The sequence below is a fragment of the Petromyzon marinus genome, chromosome 37 (assembly GCF_048934315.1).
Source record: "Petromyzon marinus isolate PM22_M1 ecotype Great Lakes invasive population chromosome 37, UKy_Petmar_22M1.pri1.0, whole genome shotgun sequence".
Classification (NCBI taxonomy): domain Eukaryota; kingdom Metazoa; phylum Chordata; class Hyperoartia; order Petromyzontiformes; family Petromyzontidae; genus Petromyzon; species Petromyzon marinus.
This window is the reverse complement of record NC_133703.1, coordinates 13924959-13946685: the sequence shown is the minus strand read 5'-3', so window position 1 is coordinate 13946685 and position 21727 is coordinate 13924959. Positions and strand designations below refer to the sequence as shown.

Below are 21727 nucleotides of genomic sequence, written 5' to 3'. Positions count from 1 at the left end.
CTAACGGATATGCATCACATGGACCCGGGGAGCGCCCCGGCACCTCGTCGGCACCTCGTCGGCATTCACCCTCACAGGAGGCGTCCCAGTCGGGGTCACGGAGGAGGCTCGAGGCGACCACCGCTCCCGAGCCTCCAGCAGCCCGTGGGCGGCGCCGGTGCTCGTTGTAACGACGCCTGACGCTTCGACGGTGGGTTTGCGTGGATTTTTCGCTGCTGAAATAGTCACTGCGTGGCTGAACGCCTACCCCCACGCCGCGCACTGACGACCCGTCGGGAGCATCAGCAGGGGCGTGATTCACGTCCTGGGGCCGTTGTTTATAATCATAAAAACGTCGCATTATTACGTTTTTGGGCTCCATAAACAGGGCGCAAAAATAGCTTTCGGATTTCCATTCTGAAGTCAGACCCCCGGATGCAGTTCGTGTGTGCGGGTTCAGCTCTGGAACCCGCCAATCGAGCTCTCTGGGACTGTGTGCTGTGAAAGGGCAATGGCCCAAAACGTTGCCCGTTACGCACGCCCACGGTGGGGAGGGGGGGAAAGGGAACCGGATCCTGCAGATTTACGGAGCCGCATGGGGAACCGGATCCTCGCGGCCGCCATTTCGCTATCGCCTGGGCCCCGCTTGGCACCGCCACCGCTGTCGTCGCGATGCTGTCCAACGCGCAGCTCTTGGATGAGCTGATGGGGCGAGACAGAAACCTCGCCCCCAACGAGAAGCGCTGCGATGTCCACTGGGACGACGAGAGGGTGAGGGGCAATGCGGCACTTGTGATTTCCCCGTGTTTGTTCACTGTTGCTGCTGCTGCTGCACGCGTGCGGTGGCCAGGCCTGGCTCAGGCCTTGCCCCGCCGCCGAGGGAGCTCGCAGAGAGGTCGGCGTCATCATCGCGCCCCGCTGCGGTGTCGTCCCTGGCGGACGCGCCGTGTCTCCTGCGCGTGGTAGAGCCGTGGCGGCGGGATGATTGTTGGTGTCGAGCGGCTGGGGGGCGCCTCGAGTCGCCACGCGGCTCCGCATGGGGAAGTGCCGAGGAACTCCCGCGCTGCGCGTCGGCGGCTGTGACGGAGCGCACCGCTTCCATCAGTGGAGGATGTGATGTCAAAGGGCACCATTAGCGGGGTATACTAAGGGTCGATGCGGTGTTTTTAATTGAGCAAAGTTTTCATATCTCGGGGAACATGCGACTAGGATGGAATCCAAAGAGTGGAGCAGTGCAAGGGAAGAGGCAGAAAGAAAAGTGTTGCGGCAGTGTGGTGGTTCACCCACTGGCTGACGAAACGGGTAGACCGAGTACTCAACATTGGGAGTGGAATCGACGTTTGCGAGAACAGTTACCATGGTAGTAGCGATAGAAGAGAGATGAGGTACACTTGGAAATATGTTAATTTACTGTGGTCGTCTGTGAACGTGTGCGCACGTATTAAAGTAAATATGTATATAACATGGCATATGTATGACTGCACGTGCCTGTAAACCTGCAAGGGCATGCGTATGCTGTGTAAGTATTAAAACTGTAACCCCTCTATTTTGGCAGACACAAAATCTAAAATATTTTTTTCCGACGTTCATGATTTGGCGTGACTTCCAAGTCCGCACCATCAAAATATCCAGGCGCAAACTGGACTAGCGGCCTAGCTTCAAAATGAGCATTGGATTTTTTTCACCTTGTTCAAGTGACCCACAATATAAAATGTAGGTTTTATTTTTTTATGTTGTATGATCAGATGCAGATAATCAAATTTGATGTGTGAATAAAAGTGGGTTGCTTGAATGAACTAAATTTAATATATGAAATGGACGTTTGCCCTCGTAGCGAGGCGCGACCGTTCATGATTTCAAAAAGGGGGATACGAGTATTAAAATGAAGTCAAAAACACAAATGGTGCCACGATTGGTGGAATCTGGACCGGTTTTTAAATGAAGTCTTGAATTGTCACGTGAAATGAGTGTTGAAAATTTCACATCGTTAGGCTTCGTAGATCCGAAGATTTTAAGCGTCAAATATTTGACATGTCAAGTTAAATAAAAGTCTGTAACAACAAGTTCGAACTTGTAATTTAACATTATCTCTGTCGATCCCTAGTTGGATTGAAAGTCTCCTCCGTGTACGTCATGTAGGTTATTCGATCATGATTAATTGTGTTGGTCACTGCAGTGGTAAAAAGGTGGCAGCCCTAACCCGGTCCAAATGTCATTCGCCACTACTCTTAGCCATAGCCGGGAATCGAACTCGGATGCCCGAGGTGCATAGCTGCAGTGCGCTATTAAAGCAGCTTAAACTCTCCACCAGCTCTCCCACACCAATAGTGGGGGGCAATTACAAATGTTCCATACCACCGTATACAGGATTAGAACAAAAAAGTGTTGCTCTCTGGCGCGCAGGTGGACATGTGCGCAGATCAGGGTAGCGCACATTTGCGTGATGTCACCTACATCCCGCTGTTGGTCAGCGTGGTGACGTTACGCATATCCCCCACTTACCCTCTACCCTAGTCGTATATGAACCTTATGGCGGGACCCGGGGTCCCATAAGCCCCCGGCTCTCGCATAAACTGCGTTGCGACGTCATTTTATGTCTGTTTAAGGCGAACGATACGGCATTCTATTCCTCTCGACGAGCTCAACACGATGCGCTAATCAAAGTTTAAAAGTTGTGTTTCTATTGCGCATTCGTCCTCGCTGCGCTTGGACGACATGACAATGATCCGCACCAGGTGGGTCGCGGCGTTTATGTTTGCGGTGGGACGGAGTCGTCATTAATTAATTACGATTTTAATTACCATTTATTCGGGACCCCGGGGTCCCGCCATAAGGTTCATATGTTGCGCACATGCGCTACTAGGCCTAGTACAGTTTAATATATACAGTATACTCTTAGTAGCTGTCGATACCCTGTTCCAGTTCGAATCCAGGCTCAATTGTATTTTTTCATTTGCCAATGACTGCTGTATGGTACCATTGTTTTTACAGTCTTGAGATATGGTTGCGTTTAGACACCCATGTTTTATTGTAATTGTTACACTTGGATTGTTTTCAGGTTTGCAAGCACTATCTGGTTGAGTACTGTCCAGCAGAGCTCTTTGTGAACACTCGAGCTGATTTAGGTAAGTTCAAGAGTTGAAACCTACCTTGCAGGGAGATTAAATGCACTCAACCCGATGGTTTCCAGATAAAATTAGATGTTGATGTTTTGTTTTAAAAATAAATTTCAAAATTACATGGAAAGAATATTTAAACTGTCTCATCGGTGAGCCTTCCTGATCAATGTAACACATTAGTGTTTGTTTAAACAAGGTGAAACCTGAACCCATTTGGTGCTCTCTTTGTTTTGTAAAATGACACTTGAGTAATCCTTTGGATCATGATCATATCTGGTTGAGTACCGCTTTGTGGGAAGTCAAGATTTGGTCATCGTGTGAAGGTAGTTGCCTCCACTGTTTGTTCATTTGTTGCCACAGGGTTTCCATTTTAATTAAGGACAGCACAACAATTGTTTCGAGTCGAGAGATAATTAGATATGTTTTGCATATGAAAGTCACCACATTGAGGCTTTCCAAATCCTTGCTGTTAATGTAAATTTACCTGATAAGTGCAACCCCAATTCTCATCTGAGCATGAATATAATTTATTATCATTCAAAGGCTGTTAAAAACGAATATTGCAATGTTTAAAAAGTTGTAAGTTTGCTGTGAAATGTCACGTGGTGCAATAGTGGTGTTTGTAATAGTTATGCTTGTGTTGCAGGTCCATGTGACAAAATCCATGATGAGAATCTAAAAAAATTGTGAGTTCCGCATGCACACATGCTATTCTACCAACAACATAGGGCTGTTTTTGTGGTGTGTTGATGGTTCCATGGCCAGCACTAGGCAACCAATGGCTTGCTGTAATTCTCACAGTATTGGCAATCTTCGCTTGGAAAGTGTGTCGGCGAATCACAATGGACAACAAACTGGCAAGATAAAGAATGCACGGTTTTATATATCGCAGTTCTTCTGTGTATCACATTTTAGGCTTAGAAATTGTCAATTTATATTTTCCTACTTTAAATAGTAATGTTTGCAGCCAAAGTTGCACAGTATATATGAGTAAGTATAATGTTCAAATGTTCCCACTTTTGTGTGATGACATGCATAATCATAAAAACGTTAAGAAATGTGCCAAGTTTTAATTTATCAGGAATATTTGGCATTGCACATCTCCATAATCCTTCCAGTCACTGATGGAAATTCCATGTTGTTGTGGCAGTCATCTCTATCCTTAAGTTGCATCCATTGTTGACTTACTACAAAATGTAATTTCCCTCCGTCATCCTACCTGCTTCAGCAGCTGAGTTTTTAATGTGTCATTCTTGGATCTTTACTGCTAGTTCAACTGATCTATATGTCCCTGACTTCATAAGAGCGTGACAGATGTATATGGCCAGGCAGTACATCCAACTCAATCCTGGTCATGAGTGAGTTCATTATCTTTAGCTTGGAGTCAATAGAGCAATGACCATTTAGTGGGATGTCATTTGAGTGAAAATGATGACATGCCTGATAATGATAATTCAGTTTATACTATTGCCTTCTATAAGAATGGAAAAGGAGCAAAAGCCTCGACCACATTTTGTGATTCAAAAGCAAATTTAAAGAATATGCCAGAACAAATGTAGTCGGTATGCATTGAGACGTGGAGTTGTGTGTGTACGTGATTTTGCACATACACTGAGCAGTCATGGCTTATGCACTGTTGCATTCCTGAAGACTTGGTTTCATTTCTAGCCACGTGGTATCTGAACCTGTCCTTGGCTTAACCATTGGTTCTCAGCTTTAAATAGACATGCAAATAGCAAATGGGAGAAATTTGGTTAGACACAGTGCTAGCCACACCATTCACCTTGTGCGCAATGCGGGCTGTAGTAAATGTTCATATGAACATCACTTTATCCTTGTGGTCTACAAAGTTAAGAGGGGAATGCATGTGTGTGTGCATGCAGGTACGAGAAGAGCTCTCGCTTCATGCGCATGGGCTATGAGCAGGACTTCCTGCGCTACCTGCAAAGCATCATGGCCGATGTGGAGCGCCGCATACGAAGGGGTCATGCGCGGCTGGCACTTGCGCAGACCGGGGGGCCAATGGTTAGCAATGTAAGGGGCTGCTCCCTCACGCACACACAGACTACAGACAGCAAACACAGCTAGATTTGTGCACATACACATTAAAAATAAGCACTCAACACCCCTGCCATGTGGGTCGGCGATAGATCCACCAGCTTTCAATCCGTAGGTTAAGAGTTCAAATGCTTTTGTTCTTGTTGTCCCTTAGCCGTTGGGGAAACGCCTCATTCCAAGTAAACTACTATTTTCTTCTTACAAATGTGAAAACTCATTATATCCACCACAGTGTTGATGGGTTTTATTAAGCTCAAGTAAAAATACCTACATTAACTTACCGAGCATTGAATTACCAAAGAGCTATCAATTTCTGTTGAAACACAATCTATGGGGATACAGTGTTGGCAATGGTGCACAAGCACAACAAATACTCATCAAACATTTTTTAAGGTAGTATTATTGATGAACGTTCAGCGTTATGTTAATTTATAACTTGTGTGCGAAAAAGGTTTTGTTAGTGGGATCTTACAGACTCGCGTTGACTCTTATGATGACTTTTGTTATTGGGTTGCTAGATTGTAAACTGGTATCTGTTTTCAGAATTGATTACAGAGTCCAAAGGTCAGGAACGGGTAACTGTTTCCGGTGGTATTTTAGTTATGAATGTACCGATTGAAACGTGCACCATTGTTTTCAACTTTTGTGCCTGGAGATAGAATTGAACCTGCGAGCTCTAAATTGCAAATGCAGTATGATTCATTACAACATGGCAGCATTCTGAATTCTTACATTTCTCAGTATAAAAGCAGAACATGTGTCGTTTATTGCTTCAGACATTGGCAAATCCGTAACAAGTTTTTTTTTTATTTCTACCATTTTCTCCTGAAGTTTAAAACGTAAGCTTTCGGGACCAATATCCATAATAAAGGTTTTTTGGGTGAGACTGCGTAAATTAAAATGTGTCATTAAACCTGCCACCACAGCCAATTACTCGAATTGTAAATGTTGTAGGTTTACTCTCCAACGCACCTGTGTGCTGAACTAGTGTACTAATTGGCATGTTTTGTTTACGTGACAAACCTTACTAATTAGCTGTCAGGTGGTGGCATGTTTAACCACGCATTTATATTTACGTGATCTAACCCAAAAAATCTTTATCGTGGATTTTCTCTTGCGGGTTACCGGTCACGGACAAAACCGATTTTAACAACCTTACATGTTTCTTATCTCAGCCCGGAGGAGCCTCCATGACCAAGAATGATGAGAAGATCAAAGTCCTGACGGAGCGCATTGAGGAGCTGCTGGACGACGTAAGCTGCAACGTAGCAGTATTGTCGCTCCACATTTTGCTTTGGGTTTACAGTTTAATGTCAAATGGGACAGTTACATGTGGCAATTGATTTAACTGTCAGAGATGCACATTTGAAAGTGACAATTAATTTGCCTCTGCAGAGCAAAGTTGAAGGGTGACAATGTGATAAACAGTTGACTGTGACGGCTAATTGACCAGTGTGAGACTATGTGGTTCATGTAACAGTAAAATTGTGATGTAGACTGTACTTGGCATGGTTATTTTAAGTATACATATTTGACCTTGGCATGCTTAATTCAGCTGCCGCATACATTTATAAATTACTGTGTGATGTGCATGTTCGTAAGACAAGTTAATGGTATGAGTCCATTCAGCAAAGACTGCACACAAAAACATGAAGTAAAAAATAGATCGTACATCAATCAAGCAGCAGGTAGTTTGGTGGGGTAAAGTGTGGGTACTCCTATATCTCCCAACATTTCTGGTCAACATGGAAGAGTGGACTGAATACCTTCTAGAGCTCTATAGTGGAGGCCTTTCCACCAGCAGTGGCATGTGTGAAAGAAGTGCAACATACATAGATACACAATAAAGGTTTTTGGGTTAGATCACCACCCGACATGGCCAATCAGTAAAAAATATGTCACGTTGACAAAATAATAATACATATTACAATTCGTTATAGGGGAAATACATACTAATTGACTGATTACTAACGTAGTATATAATTACAATAACCCCCCCACCTCTGATTTCTGCACCTGATTGGGTATAGTGATTGGGTTCAGTTATTAAATAATACACATTATAACTAATTAATCATCTATAACTGATTACTAATCATAACAATTAACTGATTACTAATCTATTATATAATTACAATACCCCCCCCTCCGCCTCTGATCTCTGCACTTGATTGGGTTAAATGATGACATCACCCTGCTGCTCTAAGACCGGGAGCAGGTGGAGGGCTTCACTATTCTGGCCAATTGCCCGATAATGCTGGATGTAATTACCGGCAAAACGTCGTACTCAAAAATTGTAAATGTTGTGGATTCACTCTTCAACACACCGGTGGGCTAAAGTAGTGAACTATTTGTCTTTTGTCAACGTGACACATTTTTTTACTGATTGACTGTGTCGGGGGGGTGGAAGGTGGCGACACATTTATAAATAACGCGATCTAACCCAAAAACCTTTATTATGAATAGTATTGGTCGCGAAAGCCTACGTGTTAAACTGATACATATTTACAGTCTGTTCTATAATGCCACGTGCTTTCATACGAATTGAATAAAACCCGATTGAGTGAACAGAACTACGCCTCAAAAATAGGAACAAGCAGTTGTATGGCTGCCTCGGTGTAGCATTACTCATGGCATTGGGATGCTGCTGGATGCTTCTAGATGGTAGCCATGCGTCTCAACCTTTGTTCAGCCTGAATACGCATCTCACGTGTTATCGCGGGCTGTCCTTTACCCTATATTATTTATTACAACGCAATCATTCCATAACAGTATTTTTCAGGAACACAACTATTGTGTTATAGCAGAACAGACTACATACATTGAACATTGTCTTTGTCTAGATAAGGCTGAGACAAATCTTGTAGATTACACAATATGTACATTTAATTGCTATATAGCAATAAATAGCATGAAGAAGGATAAATGGGGCCATATATCATGACAGAGAAAACAGTTTGGCTGACAGAGTTTTGAAACGCACCCATTGAGGACATTTAACTAATTTAACGCAATGACAAATAGCCGCAAATACCTAATTCTAGGAACTCAATGCCTGACAAATGCCTCTTCCTCCAACTTGTGTCTATGTTGTTTACAGATAGAGCAGATGGGCTGTGAGGGACGCGTGGAGGAGGCCCAGGGCATGATGAAACTTGTGGAGCAAATCAAGGATGAGCGTGACCAACTGCGCGCCACCGCCTCTGTGAGTGACCCTCTTGCCTTCAGGCCCAGACTCCCTTCCTGGCGAGGCCCTTTGCCAGCCTGGAGGGAGGTGGAAAAACCCCCTGGCAGTCAGACTAGGCCTAGGAATGGCCCAGTTTGCATTGCACAATCAGTGCCCACGGTATGTTTCCCCGAAGCTTGTGAGCCATGATCCTTCATAGGGTTGGCCAATCTCAAATATAGAGCTAATGCTACAAGTTACCTGTAGAGTTTGAGTGTTCTTCACACATTCACGAGTTTTGTCCTGCCAATCCGAAACAAATATCCACATTAGGACCCTGCCTACACGAGTCGTTGAGACTCGCAGAAGCGCTCGGAGCTGATGAGCACACCCGGGTTTGGTTTCCACACAGACGATCGAGACATTTGCGGCACAGGAGAAGCAGATGGAGGTGTGCGAGGTGTGCGGCGCATTTCTCATCGTGGGCGACCCACAGTCGCGTATCGACGACCACCTCATGGGCAAGCAGCACATGGGCTATGCCAAGATCAAAAGCACTATCGAGGAGATGCGGGTATGCAGCCCTTTCTTGTTTGCACCCTACAAAACAAATATGTAAATGCAGACATAACTCAAATGGTTGTACACAACACACAAATCGGGCGATAAAAACATCTCTCCGTAGTTTGTATGCCATATGTTTTGGAAACAAATGCACCATATGTTCTATTGATGGACATGTTAAATTTGTTATAACATTGGGAGGGGAGATTTGTTTTTAGAGTTGATGATTCATCGACTCCTTTTTTATGGCCTATTACTGGGGCCCCTTTATAAACGGCATTCACCCCCACATTTTGAGCAGCAGGTTGGCACAGTGGTAACATGTGTGCATCGCAAGAAAAACCTGGGTTTGATTCCCGATTCGGGTTCCATTGTGTGTTTATCTCAGTTTCTATGTTTTCACTGTTCTTTGGGTTTGCTTCAGGGTCTTGAGTTTCCCCTCATCTAAAAACACACAATGTAACTGGTATTGGCCAAACATCCCAATGCTAAAGGATTACCTGCAAAGTACTCAATTGTGAGTACGTATAGCAACACTCCCTACTGTGAAAACCTGAAGTGTGTTGAGAATCGGTGAAGCTTTCCTGGATAAACAAGCATAAATCAGTTGTGAATTAGCATGAGCCAAGATATCACACCTGTATGGACACTCGCACGCTTCTCCTAAATACAGGAGAAGCTCCGCAAGAAGTATGAAGAACCAGAGAAGGAGCGCGAGGAGAAGCTGAAAAAGGAGCGTGAGGAGCGCGAGAAGGAGCGTGAGAAGGAACGCGAGAAGGAACGCGAGAAGGAGCGCGAGGAAAAGGAGAAGCGGGAGAAGGAACGCGAGGAGAGGGAGAAGCGGAGGCGCGAGGAGGAGGAGAAGAAGGAGAAGGAGCGTGAGAAGGAGCGCGAGGTGAGACATGGTGGCTGGGGACATGCTGGCCAGGTTGTTTTGGAGGCTCGCAATGGCCTTGTCTGAGCACTGAACCAGCACCACAGATATCCTGAGGGTTTGCAATGGTAATTATCTGATGGTCTCATCTGGTCATCAATGACTGCATAATTGACTATCCTGTTAAACTTGATTTTCTGCTGAAGTTACCGTGTTTCAGGTCCTGTGGACTAAAAATGTAGTTTAAATCCACATGACAAACATTTTCCTCAGGTCATGTGTAGGCACTACAACATAGTGGTAATAAGAGGCTATTTCAGGGACATGACCGTCTGTCACTCCCAGCCGAAATAAATTGTTAACCCTATCCACCTTTCTTTTTCCGAATTGGTGCTGTATATCCAAATATATCCCAATGTCTCACTTTGTCACTGGTTTCTCTTCCTCTGTCCCCTAATATTCTCTCCCTCTGTATTCTTCTCCTCCCTTCACTGTATCTCACCTATACTCTTTAGTTCTTTTGGTAAAGTCACGTAGGTATAAAATAAAACAATAAATCAGGACGTTTCGGGCGCAATACAAGCGTCCATCATCAGGTGGGAAAGCATGGTCTGCTGCTGAGGCAGACTGTTTTAAAAGGTTGGAAATGGGTGTAGCTCAAGGGTTATAAAGAAGTGGCTGGGGCTAGTGATGTAAATGTGATAAATTAGCATGTAACTGGAAAATAATGAGAAGAAGAGTGGCCTCCTCGACGAGGGAGTGCAACCCAACCGGTGTAGTCCGAAGGGCCTGTGAGTATGAGAGTGCAATCCAAAAAACATGAGAGTAATGCAACGGACAGGTGAGCATGAGAGATCTCAGAGAGAGGCATAGAGAGAGAGAGACAGGGTCGAAACAACAGCTGACATGCAGGTTGGATGGAAACATCACAGTCAGTTAAGACTCTACCTGGTTAATAACATCCTTCCAATGATTGCTCAGTTTGTGCCCATCCTCTCTATTGAAGTTGTATCTGTGTTTATATATCTGGATGGCTTCATGAACAAATCTCTAAAGGTAGCCAGTAGGTTTGCAAAGTACCTCCATCTTGGAAAAATCTATTTCGCGTGAGCCCACAGCGTTAAAACAATGATCGGCAACGGCAGAGGTATTGGTCCTCCCGTGTTTCAGATCTGCCTTGTTTTCACGGACGCGGTCCGACACATGTCGTTTGTTTTCCCAATGTAACTGCTGCGGCAACCATAGCTCAGTTTGTAGACACCAGGGTATTGCATGTCAGGAATCACATTTTACAGATGGGATTAAATCACGGATTCTGTGTACTGAATTGAAACGAACCTGGATCTTGTGTTTTTAAGATTTTGGAAATCTTTTTGGTAACCCCTGCTATGTACGGTAAAGTGATGGTTTCGGTTGGATCCTCAGTAGGTTGTCTCCGCATGGCTGGGGAGACCACATCAATTCCATACACCCGTCTATCAAATTCACCATGGAAGTGGAAAAGGATGGCAAGCTACCATTCCTGGATGTTTTGATCGAGAAAAGACCTGATGGCTCGTTGGGACATTCGGTCTCCAGGAAAGCCACCCACACGGATGCCTATCTAAAGCCTGACTCCCACCACCATCCAGCCCCGAAGAATTCCCTCATCAAAACACTACACCATAGGTGCCCGTTGCATCTCTGACCAGAACCACCTAGCCAGGGAGTTGGAGCACGTTACACCAAGACCACAGGATGAACGGATACTCGGACCGTACAATCCTCACATTAACATCACTAGCCCCGGCCACTGTCGCTTTCCCTCGCTCTACTTTTTTCCAATTTACTCTTCCATTTCTGTTTCACACCCTTTGACTCTCTCCCTGCCCCTCTCTCCGTTCCTCTTGGTATCTTCTGGACATCTTTGAAAATACTTGATATCTGTGAAGAAGCTTTATAACCCATTGCATTTCTCCAGTATAAATACATATTCTGATTCTTCCTTCTATATCCCTCCCTTCTCTATCTCCCTCCCTCACATCCCTCATATCGCCATCCCTCACTTCTCTCTGTCTCTTTCCTTTTTCGCATTTGCATGGGATACATGGCCTTGGTGGAAGGTGGGTTGGGGAGGAAGCCTGACATCAGCGCATATGAATCGACTTATCAATGTGGGATGAGGGTGACATCATGCGGATGTGCACGATGATGTCACCACCGCATGCGCACTTGGTCATTTGCAAGCCAGAAATCCAGGCAGGAACCCAGCCAGCAAACCTTTTTCTAATATAGTATTGAAAGTTGGAAAACATGAACCATGTTAGAAAAAGTTTTATGTCTGAATCCATGGTTGGATTCATCGCGTGCCCAAGTATTTGTGCACGATGGTGATGTCACTGTGCTCATCTGCATGATGATGTCGCATACATTCACACTGTTGAGCCGGGTTCCTGCATGCTGACATCGCGCCAACCTCACCCACCTTCCACCCCAGATGTGTATCCTGTGCACATACCAGAGAGGAGAGAGGGAGGTGAGAGAGGTAGTCAGAGGAAGGAGGGAGAGATGGAAAGGAGGTCCAGGCAAAGGGTGAAAGGGTGTGAAACGGAGGAAAGAGGAGAGCGAGGAAAAGCGACAAACTGGGAGGATTAGGGAGAGGCAAGTGAGATTGAAACGGGAAAGGGAGAGGTGGGAATGAGGAGAGTGAGAGGTGAGAGAAACGGGGAGAGAGATGGGGGGGGGGTGTTCAATTGGATGAGATAGAGTCGAAGGGACGATAAGAATAAAGAGGGAGGGAGAGCTAGAAGTGGGAACATGGGAATAGAGAAACGGACAAAGCGAGAAATCGAGATAAATTTGGATATACATTGGAGAGAAGGTAAGAGAAAGGTCGAGAGAGATGGTCAGATAAAAGTTTTGCTGGATGGGAGAGACAGACAGTCACATCCAAAGGAAGTTGCAGTTCCTACTTTTTAATACAAATAAAATACATTTTTATGAAGATAAAGAACACTTTCGTTTTTTACGTTTTTTTCGTGAACCTTTATTTTTGTAAGGTGCTTTATTTCGTGTTTCATGTCCTAAGCTGGTTGCAATTTCTTACCTAGTTCGCCTGCTTAATTGACATATGCATTGAGTTTTGTTTGTGCTTGTACACCACTGCCAATGCAGTATCGCCAAAAAATCTGTTGCATTTAGGTGAGCGTCATGGACCGGGCTGCCCAGACATGAAGGGAGGCTGGAGATTTGTTTGCCAACGTCGTATTCATGTGCTTTGACCGTAATAGTTCAATAATGTGCGTCTGTGTTGCAAAGCAGCATTAACAAAGCTGCCGAGTGGAACCTAGGCCTCCGTGCAGCATGTTTGAAGGGCGTTCTTCGCTACTCGCGTGCTGCTCTCGTTCACGTTCCTCATATTTCGCTCGTGTCGTCTGCCACAACACCGCCTCCGTTGCAGAGGGACAAGGACCGGCGGCGGCGGAGTCGGTCGCGGGGCCGCCGCAGCCGCTCGCGTGACAAGCGATCTGCACGCTCCGGGGAAAATCGGCGTTCACGCAGCCGCGACCGCGACCGCCGGCGCAGCAGGTGACGGCCGCTGCTCTTCATTCACATAGGACCGACTCGAAATGGAAAGATCATTCAGATGAACAGGACATGATTGAGACGAGATAAAACCAAATCTTGCATTCACCCCAAAATGTTGGTGCGAGCATTTAGTTCATTTGTAACTTTTTTAACCATTTGGATAAAATGGGTTTTATCCAAATGGCTCAAATCCAATTTTTTTTTTCTGAAAATCATAATCTTAGGTTTTGTGACCTGTAACGTTTCTGAAAATCAATAAGTTTTTTGGTTTTATTGACTATATGTTTGTTTCAGGAGGTGCTGATCCCAATTATAAAATCTGAACTTGTTTGGGTAGTTTATTAAAAAGTCTGATTCTAAATTCAATAGAAAATTTTCAAGTGCACTTTTGGTTACTCGTACATACGGGCGTGTTTTAAGTCTAATATAAGTATGTATGTTTCAATTATTTTGCGCCGTACATAGCCAACCATGCTAATTGGAGGTATGTGGGGGAAGGACAACAAACGGAACACAAAAAGCAGTTCTAGATTTAAAAGTGCATGGCTCAAGTGGCTTTCTAATATCGGAAGGAAGAGCGTTCCAGACGGCCGCAAAAGCGCATCTGAAAACGCGCGATACAGTGACCGTCTCTGTTCGATGGCTAGCCAAAAGTCTGATTTGGGTAATGCGTTTCTAGCTAGAACATCCCGTCGTGCAGTACTCATCTTAATAGATGCTAACGAATAACACGCAGCCTGTAGACTAAACAGGGGAACGTGTGTGTGTGATTATGCACGTGCACGTCCTGCAGGAGCAAGGACCGGCGGAGCAGCCGCAATGATGACAAGAAGCGCTCGCGTAGCCGTGACCGCAAGCGGCGCTCGCGTAGTCGGGAGCGCTCGTCGCGCGACGTCGACTTGCGCAACAAGGACAAGGATCACGAGCACAGCAGCAGGGACAAAGATCACGAGCGCAGCAGGGACAAGGAGCGCAGCAGCAGGGACAAGGAGCGCAGCAGCAGGGACGAGGAGCGCAGCAGCAGGGACAAGGAGCGCAGCAGCAGGGACAAGGATCGGGAGCGCAGCAGCAGGGAAGAAGATCACGGTAGCAAGGACAAGGATCGCAATCGCAGCAGCAGGGAGGAGGAACACGAGCACAGTAGGGAGCGAGGCAGTGGCAGCGAGAGGGGCAAGGATGGCAGCAGTAAGGAGCACGGTAGTAAGGAGGGCAGTGTCAAGGAGGAGAGTGCCAGCATGAAGGAAGGCGGTTGTGGCAGCAGCGGCGGCAGCAGCAGCAGCATCAAAGAGGAGAGCAAAGAGAGCGAGCCGGAGCAACCGAAGGGGAGTGAAAACCTGCTGACAGAAGAACCCACGGAGAAAGAAAAGGAGGAGAGCTCCAAGGATAAAGGTGCTTTTACATTCGCTTATCATAAGTGTCATGAATGCCAGGTGCCAAACTTGGATACAGGTGAATAGTGCCTGGTACTTAGTCTACCCCTTGTCATCCCTGCCAGTGGAGATGAGCACTGCCATATTGCTGAATGAGCAGGGAGGCAATGAGACTGGACGCCACCTTCAGAATTATGTGATGGAGGCAGAAGCACTCGTTGTAAATTACACTCCGTGCTCTTAATGAGCATATGGAACCAATTATCAGGAAATTCCTAATTCCCTTTTTGGTGGCCGTAACCCCCATAGAAAGTTCACTGACTTCCAACAAAGTAATATTAATTTTAATCACCTCATATGGGTGATGGGCTCTATTGAACAACCCCCATTCGTTTATTTGAGCTCACAAGTTTTCACTTGTACATCGGTAAATCGTTATTGTATACACTCGTGGACTATGTAATCATGGTGATGCTTGTATCTTACATCAATAACTTGCCAATAGATATATATACAGCATGTATGCCTACTCCACTTGGGTTTGACACCTCTGCAGAGTTAGTGGACCACATGCTAATGAATAAATGTTATTATTCAGAAAAGGGTCACTAAGTATTACATCTTTTGCAGAAGGTGCCTTCAATTGGATGTTTGGCAAATTTCGAAAGTAATGTGTGGAGGTGTCATTTCCACCCCTTCCACGTTTCAGTTACAAGTTTAAATTACATTTCACGAATCAATGGTTTTTCTTGCTTGTTGCATGTATAGTGTATAAAAGGCTGGTTAAATAAGTAAATTTGAACTTGAGTTCTTCCATGCACAAAGATGATACATGGATCATCATCATACGAATTAATTAATTTTCTTGTATGTGGGAGGAAACTAAAGTACATCAGAGTCCCTTCCATACAGATGGCTCATTAGCCTACTTGCCTTACCCCTGTTTACCAGCCACTTCACAAGCCACACAGTTTTGGGTGCCTGCATGATCCACGAAACCCCAAATGCCTTATTTTGAGCAGGACAACACTCCCCGTTGAGCGACCATTACACGCTCCCCTTAGCAGAAGCTTGTGGATGCACAACGTCGGCTGATGGAGGTTTGCGTTTTGTTTGTATCTCGCAGAGGCGGAGAGCTCTGGGGGGGAGCTCAGGGACGCGGGCAAGAAGAGGCCCCACAGCGAGAGTGCCGGTGTGCCAAGCAACAGCGACGTTTCGTCCGACGCCAAGAGAGTGTGTGTTAACGGGAGTGAGGAGGAGACGGAGGCCGCCCCTGAAGGTGACACTCACCCCAATTAGACAGTGGTCTGAGTAGCTCTCCCAGACCGCCGGCAGGGTGAGTGCTTTTCATATTTTTGCTTTACCGTTATCGCTCGTGTTTATTTTTGCTTAATTTGTATTTTTTCCACGCAGTTTCTTAAGAATGGGGAAAAAGGAAAATAAAAATTGGTGGCACTTTTTTTAAATAAAGAAACGACTGGCTCTACAAAGTGTAACTGAAGCGTTAATGAGCGTTTTGACCAAGTACACACTTAAACTTGGATGCGATTTATTCCACTGAGCCATTCATATTTACAAAGGTCCTGGCTTCAATGCACCCTGCCTCTGATTTTTTTTGTGCGCCGGAAAATTTGACAGCGAGCAATTGGTGGTCCAGCTGCTGCTTACATGCCAGTGATGACAACCTGTGTGGCAAGCCAACTTTCTGCCTGTGGTCTCTCCTGAAGGTGAAGCACAGAAGGGAGCGTATCAGGCCTGCCGTGGCACAAGCTAGACTTGTCTAGAGGGTTTGAAGATTCTAGGTACCTGTCATGCCCCTCCTGTGTCATCCATTTCGAAAAAAACACATCAATCAAAGCATTGCCTCCCTTCTGCACTCCCCAATCAGTGTTGAGTGTGTGTGTGTGTGTTTGCATCAGTGTTTGTGTTTTTCATATTTTCTTCTTGCTCTTATTTGTTTTTGTTTCTGTTCAGTAACGCTGCAATATGTTCCACTTTTCTGTAACCTACCCGGTGCAAATGAGCAAGCTTGAAAATGCCACCAAAATGTTTACAGTGCAGTTTTGTTTGCACACTGCCAGCTACAGAGCATTACACTATCTTGTTGCTTTGTTGGCCCAACATATTAAAAGTTATCATTGAAATCTTAAAATGTTTGAATTAATGATTTGTAATAGCACACACATGCAAAAAATTGCCTACAATGGCTTTGTCTATTTTCACTTATCAGTCCCCCCTGACTTTAACGATGGCAATGATAAACCCAGGTAACTCTGCCTAGTTAGGTGAACTGTGTACCAGCATCACGGCTAGAACCTTTACTGTAATCAGATCACCAAAGGTATGAGTAATCCCACATTGCTTTGTTTTCAGTGTGTATTCGGTTTTCAATTATTTTGCATGTACCGATTGATTATTTTATGATTTCATTTATTGAATACTAGGAAATAATTCAAAAATTTATATTAGGTGAAATTATCTTGTTAGCAGCTTGAGTTGATGCGAGGACAAGAGCAGACAACACCATCAAGATTACACAACATAGCCACATTCATAATTCTGTTTCCATGGTTTTATCATAAAATAAACTACATTATTATGTTTTATTGCAAAGTACAGCAAAAGCTTTATTATATGACATCCATGGGGGAATGGAGGGTGCCAGTTAATGCAATTTTGCCAGTTATCTGACAGTTATTATTTATGGGTCACATTTTCCAAGTGCATGCAACTTTTAAAGAAAAAAAACTGATCCTACATTTTAACCATGATATAAGAAAATACTATTTTACAGAGGTACTCGCCAGTCAGTTGTAGAGCATTCTACGTTTGTAGAGAAGCAGTGGGGCCATTTAGAGTACAGTATATCATAGTACAGTACTGTCTGTACAGACTGCCGCTCCGCTAGCGCCACCACTTGGCAGCCACATGAAGCTTCTGTGAACGACAGAACTACGATAAGTGCACGGCAAGATGCCAGTTGGCTGTCAGGATTTTTCCAGATACGTGAAGGAAGATTTCTATTGCCTTATATGACAGATGCCGGTTAATAGAGCATTCCGGATGGCAAAGTGCTGAATAAAATAGCTTTTGCTGTATATCATTACATTCTGTCTGAAACTCAGAATAATTAGTTATCAGCAACTGGAAAATAATTAAGTCACCCAACATTGACTCTTGTCCGTTTGCATCACAACCCGTTTTACTGTTACATTACATGCCACATTCAGCATGGATGCTGAAGAGCTAAAGGCTCGAGCCACCAAAGAACACTGTCTTCCACTTGAGAGTGAGTCTTGGGGGGTCTACAGTGGAGTCCTGCAATGCTGAAATTAATTCAACATAATTTTGTTTTTATACACCTGATTCTGATTGTTTCTGGCAGTTAATGGACTGGCCACTGAGGTATCGCACAGCAAGGGTTTTTGGTGGGTCAGATATCTCTTTTTAAATGTTACCATCTGCTGGAAATCAGACATGAAGACCCGGGGTAATTATGAGCAGCAGGACACTTAATCACAACTCGAAAGGCAAGCGAGCATGTGGTGATGCTTAATTGTATTGGTGGCACTTAGCCAGCTGTGGGAACGCCACATTGCCATGTGTCACCATGGCATGACTAGTATTGACTTTCTACAAAGTACGAATTTTATCAACCGTAGGGGGGATGATGGCTCGAGTCAACCCTTGACCGGGATTTGAATTCAGAATCTTGTGATTGTGTTTCACGTAATTTAAATGTGGCCATCTTGGCTGTATTTTAACCCAAGTTCTCAAAATGTTGAGGTTGCCACATTTTACTCTTAAGTATAAAAGTCAAAACGCCACTTTTAACTCTTAGGTTAATATGTAATTCGTGCAAATAAGGAATCGCATCACTCAAGCCGTCAAGACAGTGATGTTCACATCTGTTGCAATTTCCATTTAAATCTTGAAAATACTCTTTAGAAATTCCATACAAGTAAACATACTTGCATATAGCTGTTTCTGGCCATTCTCAGTGTCGACCCATGTATTTTTATTTAACTGCACAAAAAGTCAGCATTGTAGTAATGAGGCATCTCAAGTGATTGCACTATGAAGAAGTTGTGTTTTACACAACATTGCTAACTGTTACGTTGTGTGCGTTTCTTTTAATCCTTCCAGCAGTTGATGTTATTGTGAACAAACGTAGCATCATTCAGGCCTGACATGTTTTCATGGCGTGCTGCTCATTTCCTGGCATAGATTTTGCATAAATTTGCGGTGTGCTTGGCTCACACTCCCTGCTTGGTTATAGTATAGAGTCAATGTGTCTACATACTCGAGTGAGTATTGAGGGGCACTGTTCTCTGTTGGCAGCCCTTGGCCAGCGTTAGAATTTCCACATCATGGCAGTGGCCATTCTCTTTATAGGGCACCTCCTGTTGACTTTCCACAAAGTGGTACTTATTTACTCTTTGGTTCTATTGGGTAAAGTCACGTAGGTAAAAAAATAAAATAACAAAAATCACGACGTTTCGGCCACAACACAAGCGGCCTTCATCATTGTGTTGTGGCCGAAACGTGATTTTTGTTATTTTATTTTTTTACCTACGTGACTTTACCCAATAGAACCAAAGAGTATGGATCCTTGCAGTCACGAAAGCTTTAAATCTAGAATTGGTACTTATTTGACTGATCCTGGAAAAATAATGGGCTAAATCGACAACAGGAATCACGACCTTCCAATTGTCGATCACTTTACTAACAGCACCACTCAGTTGGATAATAGTCAAGTATTCGATCAGTGGTGGAAGTGCCTTATTCCTATGGCAGTGACCAATCCAAGGTTCAATTTTATTCACCTAGCTGTGAACACTTCTGCATTACTCCCCAGTGGCAGTCTTTTGTCAGTTATGATTTTCAACTCCTGACCCGGCGCCATTTGTCTTGCCCTGAATGACCCGTTTGTGAACAATTTTCCAATGCTAGGGAGCAGTTGCTCACCAACACTGTGTGTCACCACTGAGACATTGTTGTTGATGATGATGCTAATGATGATCCTGATGCAGCTGTGTGTCCTGCTCAAATGCGTTTTGATTTTCTTTACGACTCGGCCTGGCAACTGTAGTCACCCCGGTAAATGAATAATTTGCTTGGCCCCCCCACCACGAGCAGCAAGCCTTGTGCATCGCTCGCGTCGATGTGAGCAGCCCGCAATGTTAACAAGATACTCTCTGTGCAGGTATTCCAGAGGTACCCGTTTATAAGTCTATCCCGCCGTACGCCTTGTGTTGAAGCCCAGCTCAGTGTAGCTAGTGACAGAGCCGCTGCTTGTGTGTGTGGTAGCCGTGTTATTGGTTTCTTATTTTTGTATCATTCCAGTGGCCTTCGGTGACCAGTTAGTTGATTTGTGAAAAGACCTCTTGAAAAGGCACCTTGGTGCAGTGGCTATGCCTTAATATATAGTGCATTACTGCATTAAAAGATACGAGTAAATAATAATAATATATATTATGCGATATGCATTTTGAGTATTTCAATTATATCAAAATAATTTGGCAGATTTAAATAATATAAGGAATGATAGCTGTTGTGTTTGGGAACTGGAATGTCACTGTTTTTTCTGGCAAAAGCACGTTTGTTAACTGTAGCTTAATTCTTTTGAATGTCAAAAACTTGATTATGCTACTTGGGAAAAGGTTGAAAAATATGCCTTTAAAGAGGTATATTAATCATTACAGTACTTGCTAATGCATGTGCATGTTGCAACTCACGTTGATATATTAATCAGATCCTCGTTACGATCTTATTTATAGGCTTGGGAATATTGTAGATTGCCTTGGTGTTTTATCCACTGTGCTCTACCAGTCAATACTATAATTTGCTTCATATGTGACAGTGGTATGTTCTATTTGTATCTACACTGCTGCCAACCCCGCCAAACAATTGTTCTAACTGACTGGCAGATGCAGCGGCATCTGCCAAAGTAAGTAAGCGACCTGCCAGGCGTGCCCAACAGAAAACCAGCTGGGAAAAAACGTGGTTTTGCCAGAGCCAACATTTATCTCGGAAAGCAGTCAAAAGCACTCGGTTCTAATTATCCAGCGCTTCTGTGTTTGAACAGCGCACGGAGTGGAAGACTCGCCCGACCACAGCTCGACGCTTAGAAGATTGCCTCCTTCCCCCATCAAGCCTCTGCCCGCCGGTTACGAGGTGACCACAGATAGCCAACCAGTCGTCGTTGAGTGTATTTGGCGGACGGTGCATATCGGGTCTGATGCATTAGATGTGCCCAGTAATGCTCTAAAACCGGTAGCCACAACCTATCACCATATAACGTCCATTTCACCCCCACTTGCCTCGGTGCATACGCTTGAAATTTTGGGGCTAAACTGGGTTTGAGTTTATAGGTGCAGCAGTGAATTGTTATGACCTTTGTTAATTTTTAAAGCCTTTTTCATTTCTCTTACCAATATTGCAATTCACTGATTGTAATACAGAAGCCTGTAGACCTATTCCTCCCACAATTAGGGGCTTGCTGAACAGCGCTGCTGTTTACTAGCGTAGGCCTCTTTGTGCCGTCGTTCAAAGCCTCGCCAACCGAGGCTGTCGGAGGGCACCCTCGTGGAATCTGGTGTTTGTCGTTTCACCATAGAATCTGGTGTTTGTTGATTTGTTATTTTTTGTTTTAACATGTATCATCCACGATGTGAATAAATACCGTTTGCAAAAAATATAACTTCTGTTCTACACAGAGGTGGTGTGTTTATTGTGTAACCAGATGCGAGCCTTTAGAGATGGTTTGTCTTTTTGCAAGGTATTCAACAAAAGAGCATTGTTGAAGTGGCCTCATGTTTAAACCGCTGAATGGTGATCATCAATTAAAATCAATTGTAACGTTAATGATAAATGCATAAAAGAATGCGTGAGAACCGATTACTTTAAACGATCTGTATTTTGTATAATTTTACATGACCCCTGTGTGGCCACGAGGTGCTATAATGTACACACAATGTTAAATGACTGGATTCTTGATCTGAATTGCAAACCCCAAATCATAACAATT

At 44.3% G+C, this 21727-nt stretch overlaps 1 protein-coding gene across 2 annotated transcripts; it reads left to right on the top strand.

Annotated features, from left to right (window-relative positions):
* The first annotated feature begins 574 nt into the window (after positions 1-574).
* Positions 575-21400, top strand: LUC7L3 (LUC7 like 3 pre-mRNA splicing factor). 2 transcript variants are annotated; one of them, XM_032967338.2, is made up of 12 exons: positions 575-750; positions 3038-3104; positions 3745-3784; positions 4982-5132; positions 6332-6409; positions 8257-8361; positions 8735-8896; positions 9560-9781; positions 13200-13327; positions 14121-14716; positions 15824-16033; positions 20786-21400. In XM_032967338.2, the coding sequence occupies exons 1-11, from the start codon at positions 652-654 to the stop codon at positions 15994-15996; spliced, it is 1821 nt and encodes a 606-aa protein (XP_032823229.2). In that variant the 5' UTR covers positions 575-651; the 3' UTR covers positions 15997-16033; positions 20786-21400. The 2 variants fall into 2 exon arrangements, with proteins under 2 accessions (XP_032823229.2, XP_075928434.1); XM_076072319.1 differs by having other exon boundaries at positions 15824-21400.
* The last annotated feature ends 327 nt before the right edge of the window (positions 21401-21727 follow it).

What these genes read in the sequence shown, in the direction of transcription:
- LUC7L3 (XM_032967338.2), top strand. Translation starts at nt 652, where the DNA reads ATGCTGTCCAACGCGCAGCTCTTGGATGAGCTGATGGGGCGAGACAGA. An exon ending in GCACTATCGAGGAGATGCGG is followed by an intron (nt 8,897 to 9,559) that starts GTATGCAGCCCT and finishes TCCTAAATACAG; the next exon opens with GAGAAGCTCCGCAAGAAGTA. An exon ending in CGCGACCGCCGGCGCAGCAG is followed by an intron (nt 13,328 to 14,120) that starts GTGACGGCCGCT and finishes CACGTCCTGCAG; the next exon opens with GAGCAAGGACCGGCGGAGCA.